Below are 15,566 nucleotides of genomic sequence, written 5' to 3' on the forward strand. Positions count from 1 at the left end.
TCTTCGTGCCCATGCCAGGCTCTTATGCCTGACTGAGCCTGACCCAGCCTGGGTGTGATTCTGCCCCGCCAGTGTTGCCAGGTGTACGATAGTTATCGTCTTTGGACAATAACTTTGACCCTTGTACGATGTCTGACCCTTAATACCAAACTCCAAAATGTAGGATCATTTTGAAGGCTGCTAATTGATGCAGCAGATGCAACACCCAAGTCACTCTCAGGGAATCTTAACCAACTTTTGGGTTTTTGTTTTTTTTTTAAATTTTCGGTGTTCCAATCCAAATTTGCCAAATCAAATTCCAAATCCGTGAGTCAGTCCAGAACCGTAAGTGGCCATACTCCCAGTAAACATCCTCCACCCCTGCCTGGGGCTTCAGATATTTCCAAATCCTTTGGCGGGCATCCTACGTGCAGGCCCAAGCTCAGAGGCTCGGGGTTCAGATGCCCCCCAGGTTTTGCTTGCCCTCAGCCATGTGGCCACAGGAGCAAGCTAGGGAGGAGTCTCCCTTTTCCATAAAGTGGGCATAAAGCCAAGACCTTCCCCCTCCAGCAGCTAAGTGGGAGGTTTACTAGACATTACTTTGGCAGGTACTATCCCTATGCCAGGAGAGCAGTCTTCCCCGGGTGCGACTAGGAAGACCGCCTTAGTGGTCACAGTGTTTCCCTTGCCAGGTAAGCATATGTACATGCATGTGCACTGACTATGCTTGATGCTTGATCTGAGTCAAAAGGCTGACTTTTGAGTTTGTTTTTATTTTAATTAAACTATATTTCTATGTATAGAGTTTACACCCCCCCATCATAAACTTTCCATCACACATCTTAAAACCGCATTAAGAAAACCATGCTTCCCGTTACAATAAAAACACCCACTCCCGTGCCCCTGCGAACGCACCCTCCACCCTCACCTACCCCAATCACGGTCCTTTAGTCGAAACCCCAATTTGGGGTTTACATTCTCAGTTAATTCCCTGTCGTGGCTGTTGATGTCGCTGTCACTTCCACTGCTGCTGATCCTGTTGTAGTCCTCCTCGCTGTCTCCAGGTCCAGTTGCATCTCTGTCCTCTTCGTTCTCTGTCCACTTCCCCTCCCAGGGGGGGTCTTTGAATAACCTGTGCCAGGCATTGCTTTTTCAGATAAAGTTGGCTCCTTCTTCTCCATCTTCGCTCACTGATTTCCAGTGGTAGGACTGAAGTTCACTCAGAAACATTTTAACACAGTCTGTTTCCTTGAGCTTGGCATGCCTGTATAACAGGAGGTTCCTGCATTGCCAAAGGGCACTCCTGACACAGGACACAAACTGGTCAAAACGTGTTGTCTGGGACCCCTGCTGCTCAGTCAGGTGTCCATACAGCACCACCTCCCTTGCAATCAGCCTGACTCTTGTCACTCTTTCAAGGAGCCGGCTTACCTTTTTCCTCACACCCTTGGCATATGGACAGTGCCATAGGAGTGGTCAGTGGTCTCTGTTTCTTTTTGGCAAATTTCCCTGGGGCAATTGGGTTGAATCCCTCATTCCTCCCTGTACTTCTACACCCTCACTGGGAATACTTGATATGCTATCAGCCAACTCAAGTCAGCACTTCCTTATGACTGCTTTTATCAAAATAAATGCTTCGATGTTTGACCCAGTTCTCACTCACTGGCGTGTTACAGTAAGCAATAGAAAGTAAATAAGACTCGTTTGCATACTTATTTGCATATTTTTCAGTGTACGATAGTTATCAGCAAATACAATAATTTTGAGCTTCCAATACGATAATTTCATATTTAAGCCCTGGCAATGCTGTGCCCTGCCCTGCTCTGCTCCCTGGGCATTTGTACACATGCTTGTGCTACACTGCTGGGCACTTTTCGGCACTGTGGCGCATGCATTTGTATAAATGGTGAAATGTGTTTCAGTGCTGAGAAGATGGTGTTGCTGCATGGGGAGGGGCTGGGGCTCCCTCCTCCCTGCTGCTCTTGTGGCTGAAGTCTGAGGGGAAGGTGATGCATGTTACAGGGCTATTTTCAGAAGTGGAACATGGGAGTGGGAGGAAATCAATAGCCCTTCTTAGGTGCCTAAAGCCACCTAGACTCCCAGTGGGTAGAGGAGAAGATTCCTGCCCCAAGTCTTCACTGTGGGGGTGGCCTTAGTTAACTACACGAATGCCAGCCCAGGAATGTCAACCAGTTTTGCTTCCTTACACAGCCTGAGAGAGCCTTTGCCTGGTTTAGGTCAGGGCATAAAAACATAACTGCTGCTGACTGGGGCAGATTGTGGGTCCCTCTTGCCCACTGTCCAGGTTCAGCACTTGAATTTCTCCTGGCACATACCTGGATCAGAGGGAGGGAGGGGCTCTCTGTTCTGATTTAGAACCTGATCCAAAAGCCCATTGAAAGCAATGGAAATCTTCTAGTGTGTTCTGTTTGATCACAGCAGGTGGCAGCATGTACAAGACTATTTAATTCAATCTTCTTGGCTGCCAAGGATACTTAAACAAAACAAAGCATGGCAATACCAAGCAGCATAGCAAATAATGTAGGAGAGCACGAAAACAAGTTAACATGTACTCTCTCTTTCAGTTAATTGCTGCTCAGGATCTATAGGAAAGCCCCTGAACAAGCTGAATGCAAAAGGGAAAGGGGCATTGGATGAGTTTATTTTTAAATTATATTTAGCAAATTAGAACAAAATCCTAGAAAACTGTAAGAGGAGAAGGAAGCTGATGCTTTTTGACTCTTACTAGGACAAAAGAGAAGAATATTGGGTTTATCTCTTTCATCCATTACCCTTGAGGTTTTCAAAATGAAACCACAACATCAAAGCTGAAATAAAACCCAAAGATCTCTTTTTCCCATGTGACTTTATATGCCAGTGCCCTGCCCTTGCTCCTCACTCCCAAGCCACAGCCACCCAGCCCTGCTGCTGCCCCTCACTCCTGACCCACAGTACCCCGCTTCCCAGACTATGCTGATACCCCTCACTCCCAACCCACAGCCCCCTGGCACTACCTGTACCCTGCACTCCCAACTCATAAGCCCCCACTCCCCTGATGCCCTTCACTTACTTCCAAGCCACAGCCACCCTCAACCCTGCCAGTGCCCCTCACTTTCGACCTGCAGCCCCCCCACCCCCCAGCCCTTCTGCCCATACAGCTCCCTGCTGCCTCCAAAGAACCTCCCCGTCCCCTTCCCCCACTGAAGGGGCAGGCACCTCCTCTGCCTCCCCTGCCCTGCTGAGCCCTGGTGCCCAGACAGCTTCCCCCAGCGCTGGCAGGCAAACACACCCACCCATACACCCCCTCACCCTCTGGACAGTCCCCAAGCCCTGGCCCTTCACCCCCCACCGACACAGACTTACCTGCCTGCAGCTGCTGGGGCTTGCAAGCAGCTCCTTGCTGGGGCAAGCTGGGAAGTGCAGGGAAAAACCTCAGTGCTGAGCAGAGGCAGAGCAAAATCCAGGACATTTGTTGATATTTTAAAAAACTGCCCAGATGCAGATGAGATGACCCAAAAAGAGGACATGTTCAGGAAAACTCAGATGTATGATAACCTACTTTGTATCAAAAGTTGGTTCAGCCTAATAACATTTGTTGTAATCTCCTAAAGTCTTATCTAGGATGCTAGAACCTTCTTGCTCTAACATCCACATGAAAAGAGAGAGGTTGGCTGGTGTGTCCATAAAATGAAAAAGCTTGGGTCCTAGTGGACCACATGTATTCAGAACCATGAGGTATGGCCCACCAGCATCCCTGTCCCCTCTAAGACAACTTGTGACATGCTCCATTTGAGCAGATTTGCCAAAGGTGACCTAGGTCTTGGGCCTAAACAGGGGTAGGTGTCACCTGTGGCACTCTGGTACAGCTGTGTCAGCAACAGGTACAGCTTAAACTGCAAACTTTTAATTGCAGTCCAGGCACTATTGACAAGGGGTGATATCAGTTATTGGGTCCGGGGGCCACATAGGTAGTTTTGATGACTTGTTGCAGGCCAGGTCAGAACCCTGCCTCCATTTGCACAACAACTCACCAAAACTCCCTATATGGGATGGGGCCATGGGTGGGTGGAGAGCAGTGTTTGGGAGTGGGATGGGCAGGTGAGGTCAGGATCATGGGCTGGGGTTGCGAGGCAGGGACAGCAAAGGGCCAGGGCTGGGCCTGGGGCACAGCCCTGGTCCTGCGGACAAGGAGGTGCAGAGCTGGGGCCTAGGGCAGAGCTGCTATCTGCTCCCTGCACACCTCTGCCCCATGGGGGTGTGGGGGAATGTGAGATGTATACGTGGGTGACGTATGTGCATGGGTGTGGGGGGCTGCCTGGGCATTAGGTCTTGGGAACTGGCTGGGGGTAAGAGGAGAAAGAAGAGGGCAGGGCACTCATGCAGTAGAGCTAACCCGGGCAGTGTGGTCCATGGCTGCCCTCATGCCAAACGGGAGCTGAGCCTAGGGTGACCACCTTTTTCATAGATTCATAGATTCATAGATGTTAGGGTCAGAAGGGACCTCAATAGATCATTGAGTCCGACCCCCTGCATAGGCAGAAAAGAGTGCTGGGTCTAGATGACCCCAGCTAGATGCATATCCAACCTCCTCTTGAAGGTTATCCATGAATGTTCTGAAAGGTGGGGCATATGCCCACCTCTTCCCCCTCCTTTCCCCCTCCAGCGGCACAGCCAGAGCAGAGCCGAGTGGAATGGGGGTGGATGTGGGCTGTCCACTTGTGGCTCCCTGTCCTGCTGCTCTTCCCCTGGGAGCCCTGCACCAGACATGCACCCCCTGCCCACCCAGCAGCAGCAGGGGGAACAACTTCATGTCGCTACTGCCCCTGCTGCTATTGGGTAGGGGGCACCTTGGCATGGCTGTACAGACAGCGCGGAGTTCCTGGAGGGAGGGCAGCAGGCCGGAGAGCCCTGTGGCCACAGCAGGCAGCCTGAATATGCCCCCTCCCTTACCATCCCTACTCAAGCAGGGATTCCCCCGTCCCCTCTGCCTTATACAGACACCTCTCAGCATTAGCTAGCATACCGCATGCTGGCAATGCTCTGTGCTGTGGCAGATGGGACAAAGGGAGACAGGACTGTGTTTGCTTAGGGCTCTTGGAGCTAATCAACAGGCAGCTGGTAATGTCCCTCCATTCCCTCCTTGGAAACAGTTGTTTAAGAACTTGAACTAATGAGAGAACTTTTTGTTTTGCTGATGGGCTGATAAATGCTCCCTGTGTGACTTCCTGCTGTGTAACTCAGTGCTGTGTAAATCCCTGCTGGCTCCTTCACTGACCAGCACGGGGGGGTGGGGACCCCTCCCTAATCAGAGCTCCTGCCAGGACTGGGCCATGCTCCCCCCCCCAGCTCAGCACTGTGGAAGGGGAGGGCGGGCTGCTGTACTGCCCCTTGGTTTCTAGCCTGAGCTACTACAGGCATGTGCCTGCATTTTTTGAATGAAAAGGGAATGTCTATCTACATTCAAATTTGTTCAAACTTTGCAGGTTAGACTAACCTGCAAAGATTGAATCAATTCAGGCTTAGGCTTTTTGAATGTCTGTCCCTAGCCAGAAAGAGCAACCCACAGACCCAGTCAGAGAAGTCTGTGTGGTGTGATGCTGAGAAAAAGCTAAGAGAATGCTTGGAGAGAATATTGACTGAAAGGGGCATGGAATGGTCACAAACACACTATTTCTAACTGTTTAGGGACTTTATTGTATACAATTTGTAAACATAGAGGAGTGAATCAAAATGCCTGATTCCATTTGTCATCTTAACCAGAATGGCTTATAGAACCCCACTTTTTGGCTTATTGTTCAGATCAAAAGGGATAACAGGTTAACCATATGCGGTATCGTTCCTTTTGGATTGAAGAAAGAAGGCCTAGTGAAAGACGACAACTGAATAGGAATGCAGCTGCAAAGACAGAGAATTAAAACAGGCAAGTGACAGCAAGAGAATGCAGATTTCATGTGAGACACATTTCTCAGAAAGAATCAGAAACTGCTGGCAAATCACCTCAGAAGCCTTGATCAAAGGAGAACACAGTTACATAGTAACTTTCTTTGATGAGGGTGGATCTACTTTTACAGCTACTGTGTCAAATGAGGAGAAAAAGTTATCCACTAGGGCTGTGCGAAACAGCAGCATTCTGCTTTAACTTCTGTTTCAATGTTTGATGGAAGTGTTTCATTTTGAGTTTTTTTTATTTTTTATTTTGAAAGCACTGTTTCGCTCCGTTTTGTTGAAACGGTTTCACTGTTTTGACGCCGTTTCAATGTTTCACCCATGGGGTATAATGGGGAAGCATGAAACAGCCTATAACTTTGTCACTTCTTGCCTCATTTCAATGAAACTTGCAAGGGTGGTAGCTCCGTCTGAGGGCATGAAGCCTGCCAAGTTTCAAGGAGAGTGGTGCAGGGGTTTCTAGGAAACTGTACCACAGGCTGCTAACAAGCAGGAGCTGGGGAGCAGGAGCAACGTCCTGTGACCCAGCAGGCAGATGGGGGCCTGCGCCCCTAGAAGGAGTTTGGCAGAGTCCCTGCAGCCCTCCCGGGAGTGCGGGTGGGACCTTGATCTTCCTGCCAGATCACAGGTCACTGCTTCTGCCACCTGGGACCCAGCGCTGGGCAACTCAGCCCAGCTGGGGGAAGTGCCTCCTCCAGCTGGGCTGAAGTCCCAGCCCCTCACAGCCCCTCTGATTGGCTCTGCCAGCCCCATGGAGTGCAGCCTGGCGGCGGGAGGCAGGGAGAGCCACTGGCTCAGCCCTGGCTCTCCCCTGTCTCCCACCACCTGGCTGGCTGCTTTAAAATTCGGCCTGACTGGCCTCGCTTAGTTTTGTGGCTGTTTTGAAGCCCTTTGTTTTGTTTTGATTTCACTGCTTTGAGCTTGAAACGAGTCAAAACAGCATTGAAACAAAACAGCCAGCAAAACTTCACACAGCCCTATTATTCACCTCCTTTCCTGCATAAGTCTATCACCTAGAGTTTGTTTGTCTAGAAGTCAGGGTTGATTTTAACCTTATAGACCAGGGGGTGCCCATCCCCTGACCCACAGGCCAGATTTGGCCTCTGGCACCTTGTCAACTGACAAGGGCTCCCTGAGAGTCTGTGGGGCTCCCCGAGGGTCTGTGCCTGAGGGCATATGGGGTTGGGCGGAGGTGGCACAGAGCCTCCACACTCCAATCCCCACATTGGGGGCTGGATAGAAGCATCACAGGGCCCCAGGGTCCCAATTCCCATGTGTGGAGCAAGGTGGAGGAAGTGCTCATCCCAGTGCACAGAGGCTGACAGAGGTAGCATGGTGTCCTGGGGCCCTGATCCCAGCCAAGAGCGGTGCAGGGCCCCTGGAGCTTGATTTCAACATGCAGGGCCAGGCATAGATATAGATGGCATGGGGTCCAATCCTGGATCTTGGAGCTTGGTAGAGGTAGCATGGAGTCCTGGGAGTCCAAACCTGGTGTGTAAAGCCAGGTGGAGGGGGCTGAGTCCTGGGGCTGAATCCTGGAATGCGGAGTCTGGCAGGGGGTGGTGCAGCACAAATCTGGGTGTGAAGGGCTGATCCTGGAGCATGGGGTCTGATGAGCCTGCACCTGGGCCCTGTGCTGCTCATTTGGCCTGTGGGCCCAAAAGGTTGAGCACCACCATCATACACTAACCAAAGTAGATGTACCAATATATCTACATATATGTATGTATATGCATATATGTGTGTGTGTGTATGGGTGCATAGGTGAGTGTATATACAGTACAAGTTTTCATGGGCTGAAGCTTACTTCAACAGAAGCTGTGAAAGGACCAGCATTGGTTAGCCTATAAGATGCAAATCTATCCTGACTTTAAACTAAAACGGCTAGCTTCGTCTCCTGTTTGCTCCTCTAGGCCAGTAGTTTTCAACCTTTTTTATTTGTGGACCCTTAAACACTTTTGAGTGGAGGTACAGACCTCTTTAGAAATTTCAAATGGAGGTGCAGACTCTGAATTGTAAGTGTGGGTATTCACATACTTTTGATTGATCATAGATAGTCATCTTTTGCAGACTCTTTAGACATAGTCTGCAGACCCCATGGGGGTCTGCTGACCACAGGTTGAAAACTACTGCTCTAGGCAGAAACATTTCCTCCTCAGGTGCCCTAAAAGTTTACAAGGCTTTTTCCCCACACAGACACACTTCCCCTCAGGTATCTTTTAGAGCATTAATTACATTTAAAGGCCTATGTCAGCAACAGGTACAGCTTAAACTGCAACCTTTTAATTAGGTATGTAGCAAAAAATAATTGATACATCTTTACAACATTAATTGTATTTTAATGGAGTTTTTGATCAGGGAATTGTGTAAGCAGGTGAAATTGCTGTGACATAGGTTTTAAAATTTACAACTGCTTCAGTATTTTATTTATTCCAATTGGTGTGAATGAGTCAAAGCACCCAATAATAAGTACTTCAGACTGTCAATGAAGACAGTGCAATTACTTCAGAGTTACAGCTGGAAATGAACTGGCTGCTGTAGTTTAGACTGATTTTTAGATAATTACACAGACTGGTGTAAGTTTAAGGAGTGAATGTGGGCATCCCATTTATCAGAAAAGAACACAGTGAAATTAAATTCACATGTCCTGGAAACCTTAAGATTACTATCACCATACATTTTGCTGTTGTTTATTTTCATTATAAGATCAAGTTCAAAGGTGGTGTAAAAAACAATGAATGGCTTTGTTCACTTGCCTTGGATTATTTGATTTGCAATTTTTGCATAAGGACTGACTAGCTTTTAGCCTTAGACTGCATGACCTACCACTGTATGGCAGATACATCTCAGTAGAAATGACAGTGGTATAAAACTTGGATTCTCATCATGCAAAAATAATTTCACTGTGAACACATATAAGCCTTCATGCAACCAACTATTTTTGTACAACCCCAGTTCAAAAAGGATTATTTGTCTCTGTATTTCTCATAATCATAGGTGTGAAGACAGATTGTGCTCTCAGTTAAGGAACTAGATTTCCTTAGGTATTAGCGCAATTTGGCTAATGAAGGAAATCAGTCACTATATTAAATGTTGATGGTACTTGATCATTGGAGAAGGCCTTTCAAATCATACCCATTTGACTTGCATGAAATAAGTGGGGACAGATCTCCAACATTTCAAGAATATTATATATTTTACCTGTTGGTTTGAGTGTTATTGCGTTGTTTGCCACATGATTACAGTAAGGGGCTACTGCTACTTGCGTATATGGAGGAAAGTGAACAGTAGCTTCAGGTACCCCATTCACTTACACTTGAGGAACAACTCAGGTATCATTCTCTGAAGTTGTTTTGAGCTATCTTATTTTCAGTTATCTGACTTGTAATCTATTGGGGCTGGAGTATGGAAACTAGGCAGGAAACTGAGGGAAAAACATTGGGTGATCGCTGATTAAAAACACAGGCTCTAAAGAACAGACAGGTGCTGAGGGGATGAGCCAAGTGTCAGGAGCTGGGTCAAAGACAGACAAACCCTTTAGCAAGGGACCAAAGCAGTTGGGACTTTCTTGGCTTCCAGGGGATGGTAATACCTAGGTAAGATAGCATGTATGTTCTGCTTTGCAAAAAAGGTGGTTTGCATTGACAATGTATAGGGGTCACATGCAGGTGCATATGCACCCCTTGAGATCAGCCATGCACGCCCTGGAAGTGCTAGCCATGAAACCAGAAGTTCCGGCAGAAGTGCACTTCTGGTTTGTGATCCCCCCCCCATCATCAATCTGGTGCCCCCCCCCCAGACTTGGAAGGCACCAATCACCCATGGTTGTTTGTGTTCATTATATTCACTAGTGGTGGCATCTCCCAAAGGAAGGCCTGTAGGGACCTGAAACCAGTTAGGCCTGTTGAACTGTTAGGTAGGGGGCATATCCCAGGAACTGAGTCTAAGACCGAAAATCACAGGACTCTTCCCAAGGACAGGTGAAGGCAGTAGGCCCAAAATCTGAGAGGGGTGCATATGGGGAGGCTAATGAAGGCATTAGAGATGCAGATGGTCCTGAAGCATGAGAATTTGGTGGAAACATTACAGTATTAGGGCTTTTATTTTTGTGTCATCCTTCCCTTTACTAGGTCACATAATAGAGCCACCTCCTTTCTTCTCCATGAAAGGAAGCTGGGAGCAGGATTGGTGTAGAGACTTTGGGTGAGCTTCTGTACTGCAGTATTCTAAGAGGCTTTGTACCAGGCTTGCAGCCTAAGAGAGAGGTGCGTAATTTGGCTTTATGTCACCTTAATCCCCACTCATTCTGGGATGTTCCTGAGCTGACAAGGTTCCTGGTGTCATTTATGTCTGCATTGTGGCGTGATTGCAGCTTGCTGAGACACCACTGAGGTAGCTTTAAACAGGCTAACTCAGGAACTGATAGCAGAGCAATTGCAGCAACTGGGCTTCAGTGTGGGCTGTACAAGACTGCCTAGGATCCCAAGTAGCTTGAAGCCAGTTCCATCACTACTATAGTACTCAGAAAGGGTCTACATGAGTTGCAATCACATCTTTGGATTGCACTGTAGACATAAAGGCCTGTTTAAGTTACCACAGCTTCCTCAACTGTCCTCCGGGCTGTAGCTCTAATCCCCCACCAATATACTCCATCTGCCCCCAGCTGCCTGCTATGCCAGGGCTGTTGAGAGAACCTGGAAGGACAACTCCTTGGCTATTTTCTGTAGCATCTGCATTGTGAAAACTTCTCTGAATCAGAACCAGTGATTTTGCATCTCTTTAGGTATTTCTGATCCCTTTCTGTGACATATGTGGGGCAAATAAGAATTGTATCTATTATATAAACTTGGTGCTGGCTAGGACAGGGTCTTGTCAAAGGGATAGTCTGGGTTATCCCATTCTTCCTGACAGAGCAATGTGTGATTTGGGAATTGGGTTTAAGGTGGCTGAATCTGGCATTAAATAGGTGATAAACTGGTTGACAGATTACACATCACTGCCTGACTGTGGAGCAGTGTTAAGGCCAGCTGCACTTTTGTCTTTTGCAGTTGGGGCAGTACTGTTTCTTACACAGGTTGAAAGGTATGATTACTAGAAATGGGCAAATGACAGAAATCCCCTTTTTTTGTCAGAACAGAAACTGCAAATGCAAGGAGAAATATAACTGTTAACCAATAACAGTGGCATATCTGACATCACTCATCCAGAAATTCCTCTTTTGTAATGGTTAACTGCCCTCTTTGTAACTCGCAGCAGGGGGTGGTTTTTCCTTCATAGGAGTTAAGATAAAAAGAAAGAAAAAATCCAGTCTGTTTTTTTTTATCAGCATGTTGTTGAAAGTACTTCAGAAAATAAAGTTCACTTTGAGCAGTCTCCAGTTTGGAAGAACTAGAAGAGTTTTGAACATGCATGCACCAACCCATGGAGAAAACAGGCCAAATGAATGAAATTAGACTGAATTTGCTGCATTTTCTGTTAATCTTCTGTCAGTCTTTACAATTTCTGCTAGCCAAGGTCTGGTAAAGGTCCAGAGGGATCAAAGTCTTAACTGGTTGATGCGGTGCTTCATTGTGCAGTGTTCTCAATAGCATTAAAACTGTAATAGAATATCATGTACTGTGTATTTTTCTGACTTTTAGTAATTTGAGGCTACAAAAATCTTATCATAAAAAACTGCTTTTCCCTGATTGGATAATACATACATTTGCAAATCAATTTCCTCCAATATTACACACATTAGATCATCCTGGGCTGAAAATAAGCTAGGAAATATAATTCAAAAGTTTATTTGTTTCTGGAAAATTACAGATACTTTTTGACTTCCATGTTAAGGTTTGATACAACTCCTATTTAATCTGTGGGGACTTTTCTATTAACTTTCATAGCAGATGGAGCTGGCCCTTCATCTGTATCTATGTTGTATGTGTTACGTAGGACTATGTGAATTATTTGACTTATAACACAAAAATATTAAGAATAATAATGCTGGTTTTGAGTTCATGGAATGAATAGTTTCTTCTAGTTTTGTCTTGACACTTTCAGTAGATGTCTTATGATGTTTTTGCTCTAAGAAGTCCACAGACTTTATAAAGCTATAGTTTGGGATGTGTTTGGAATTTCAGACTTATTCAGTGGGTGAATTGGGGCAAATCACTTGCTTTCTTTTTTGTCTCAGATTGGCTGGTGTTATCTGAATTGATGAGATGCGTCAACCAAGTTAAATAAAACTGTTTTAAGTCTTGTGGGATTTCAGTCATCTCTCAGTAAAATGGGTTATTTCTGACTGTTTGGGATATTATGGCTGATGCCCTAAAATCTTAAGCTTGGGTTTTCAAAAGACCTGAAGTGCTCTGCGTTGCTCTGCCTTACCTGGACACTGTAGGTGAGTGTTTTAACTTTGTGATGTCATTGGACCCTTCCCAGGGAGGGAGTAGAAGTTCCTATAGAGCAGAGGTGCATATGGCTGTATCTGTATCTGGCCCACAGAGCTGAAGTGTTAAGTCCACTGGGCTACTGATGGACCACTAGAAGTTGGGGGTGGGGGGCACACATCCGGGGAGGGCACTTGGTAGTGGCCTGCTGCAGGTCCTTGGGCCCCAGTGGGCATGGCTGCTACATGCACCAGGCAGGAGCTGGAGCTCTGCTGCTGCCACTGCATGTACTGGGTGGGAGCTGAAGATGCCACCACTGGTGCCAGAGCCACCCTATGCCCTGGGAGGGACCTGTCCTGCAAGGAGTCCCATGGTCTGGATCTGGCCCAGGGTAGGAAATGAGTTTGACACTCCTGCTATAGTGGAACTGAAATAGTATGCCTGGAAGCACTGGGAAGCACATAATTACATATACTGGCAACCGGCCAACATGCACTCAAATTTTTCAAAAGTATATACTTGGAGAACTTGATCCTTGCCAGCCTGATCTATTGCTCATGATAAACCACAGCCCAGTTATGTTTCTGAATTTGAGTGAGGAATAAGCAGCCAAAGGGCATAAAAGCTTTGAAATGAAGATCCTGTTATGTGAATGTTCTGAATAATTGAAAACAAGGAAATGAAAAACAGTGAAACATGGTATATAAATACAGATTGCTTTTCTACATGGCATTTGCTTTTGTTAGGGTCTGTTCATCATATTAAAGCAAAGTGATTAGTAATAAACAAACACGCTAAAGCAGATAATCAAATAAAGTCCTTGTAAGGGATATTGGGACCAGGCTCAGTTAAAAAAAAGAAAATAAATAATAAGCGTTTGTCTTTCCTACCCTAGTAGTCCCCTTTCATTGGTCTGTTGTGGCTTGTCCTGGCTTCCATGCTGGAACAATTGAATGAGATTTTTAGTGAACTTGCTCTTAAAGGAGTCTAATAAAAAAATTTACTGTTGGGAATGAGTAAACTAATCCCATTAAAAAGGGAATCCAGGAAAAGTTGCCAGATGCAAATAAAGGGGCTGGTGCTTTTGTTCAAAGCCTTTTCTCATTATATAGGTTTTTGTTTTGTTTTTTTTTAAAGAAAGCCAAGTTTCCCTGGAGAAGGAAATTTTTTTTACCTCTTTGAAAAGCCTATTGATAATTACATGGCACTTCATATCTTTGATTTCTGTATGAACTTGAAAGTCCAGATAGCCTTTGCTCAGAGAAGCAGGCTCACTAAACTTCAGAAAGTGATTACAATAAGATTGATCACTGACTGATTAACCCTCTCTTTTTATAATGAACCAACTTTCTGCTGAAGACCTATTTCTTTTGAAACGAGACCGGACAGCAATATTTTATATTGTATGTCTCTTTTGTTTTAGACACTGAGTCCCATCCTCTGGTATACTGTGATACCAGTGCAAGAGAGACAAGAAAACTTGCAGATTTGACCAGGTGGAAATTCTTCCTGCGTAAGCCAAATCCCTGAGTAGCCTGGAGGTGGTATGTCAGTTCTAAGCCATTCTCCACGTCTGTCAACCCCTAGCATATGGGATGTAGCTGTAGGGAAAGGGACATATCTCTATGCTCCAGTTATTCCTGGTGACCGAAGCAGGGTCCTGGGGGAATGAGCAGCTGAGTATAAGACAGACTAGCTCTGAGGCCAACTGCCGCTGGCTGGCTCCTGAACAGCTCAGCCGAACCCAAATAATAGAGAGACTGTCTTACTTTGGACCAAGCAATCTTAATGAAAATATACATCTCGCACCAGGGGAGCCATGTTGCCAACAGCCATGTGTTGGAGAGCAGATATTTGAAGGTCAATTGTCACAGTAAATTCGAAGCATCTTCATAAGGAAAATGCTGTTGGAGGATTTTCTTGTGCTGTGTATCTTGGACGTCTGAACTACTATAAAATACTTTCCATCCAGGGAATTTCTTCAGCATGGGCAACAATCAGAAAGAGGGATGGGGAGAACTTGGTTCTTGTGCAGCTGTGCCAAGGCAGGGGATTCAAGGGGGTAACCTCTCTGTTACTACAGAGCTCCTGGTGATTGAGGAGCATTTGACAGGGGAGGCGATGTTATTTATTTAACTAACCAGGCATGAGTAAGTACATTTAGAGTCCCCAGAAAACTGTGGCATTGCACAGTGTCATGCAGGAGAGGCAGTGACTTGAAACGGTTTCATGAAGCGGAGCCCTATGCAAGGTCATCCCTCCTTCAGCCTCAAGCGCGCACAAGCCCCCACTCTTCCTCTCTGCCTCCTTTTTGGGCGCTCGCTCTCCCCCCAGCCAGTGGCTCTCTTTCCCTTGGGGGCTGTGGCAGGGCTCTTTGCTGCTGTGCATTCCCTGCAGCACGTCACTATGGAAACAGTAGAAAATAACAACATTCCCCCCCATCCCCTGGGCCAAAGCTCCTTGAGCAGCAGCAAGAATCAACTGCCTCAGCTTGGGTGTCCTCCTCACTCAGGGGACCGCTGGATCAGAGCATTAGACGCACGCCCAGCAGCAGTGCCAGCTGTGCAGCGGTGCTGTGCAGCACGCGGCTGCTCAGTGCTAAATCCTGGGTGGGGAGAGAACCACACCCCGAATGAAAGGAGAAGTGGGGACCCTCCCCCAGCTCAGGTGCAGTCCCCTATTCCCCTTCCTCACCTCGATCTGCTCCTCACTCAAATTGCCTTTGTCCTCTGCATGCCCTGGCTTCTCTCTTACCTCTGCCAGGCTCTTGGCATTCAAATGATGCACTTTGTGCTGCTGGGACTCTGTGCCTATACAGGGCGGGGGGGGGGAGGGTAGGGGGGAGAAGGGACACTGTGGGAGGCCTGAAAGAGAAATCCATATATCTTGCAAATAAAACTCACCTAGTACAAGTAACTTATTCAGGAAGCCTTCTGCTGTTTTGCTGACACTCTCTCTCTCTCTCTTCTCCCACCATTGGTTAGCATTGGATGAAAGGAATTTCATGAAGTTTTTTCTCCCCAAAGACAATATTTATAGACCCCCATGCCATTATTTGCCTGGCTCTGGTTTGATGGGTGCTTCTTCAGTGGTTGCCTTAGTCTGTTCAGTTTATTGCAGTCTGGCAGGCTTTCTCACTTGACTGATTTTTTTTTCCCTTTAAGGTGGAGAGGGGAGGGAAGAAGAGAAGCAGGATAAAGTTTCCCGAGCAGCAGAGTAAAACCACTTGTGGAAGAAAGACCATTAAGGGTTCTCACTGTCTGCAAAGCC

General features: G+C 46.7%; 1 protein-coding gene and 1 long non-coding RNA gene across 9 annotated transcripts in view; one reads left to right on the plus strand and one right to left on the minus strand.

Annotated features, from left to right (window-relative positions):
- Nucleotides 1-732: 732 nt before the first annotated feature.
- Nucleotides 733-15,454, minus strand: LOC132249355 (uncharacterized). 5 transcript variants are annotated; one of them, XR_009460795.1, is made up of 4 exons: nucleotides 15,200-15,454; nucleotides 13,187-13,236; nucleotides 3,343-3,467; nucleotides 733-2,724 (listed from the first exon to the last, which is right to left on the minus strand). It is a non-coding gene; the product is annotated as an uncharacterized LOC132249355 (long non-coding RNA). The 5 variants fall into 5 exon arrangements; XR_009460796.1 differs by lacking the exon at nucleotides 15,200-15,454 and adding an exon at nucleotides 14,991-15,193; XR_009460798.1 differs by lacking the exon at nucleotides 15,200-15,454 and adding an exon at nucleotides 14,991-15,193 and having other exon boundaries at nucleotides 13,187-14,700.
- DCDC2 (doublecortin domain containing 2) overlaps nucleotides 14,878-15,566 on the plus strand; it is a 95,109-nt gene continuing 94,420 nt past the window's right edge. For all 4 annotated transcript variants that reach the window (XM_019490429.2, XM_019490431.2, XM_019490430.2 and 1 more), the window contains exon 1: nucleotides 14,878-14,963. In XM_019490429.2, the coding sequence (XP_019345974.1) occupies nucleotides 14,929-14,963 (35 nt within the window). In that variant the 5' untranslated portion in view covers nucleotides 14,878-14,928. The remainder of the gene's footprint in view (nucleotides 14,964-15,566) is intronic.

This window comes from Alligator mississippiensis, chromosome 3 (genome assembly GCF_030867095.1).
Source record: "Alligator mississippiensis isolate rAllMis1 chromosome 3, rAllMis1, whole genome shotgun sequence".
Lineage (NCBI taxonomy): Eukaryota > Metazoa > Chordata > Crocodylia > Alligatoridae > Alligator > Alligator mississippiensis.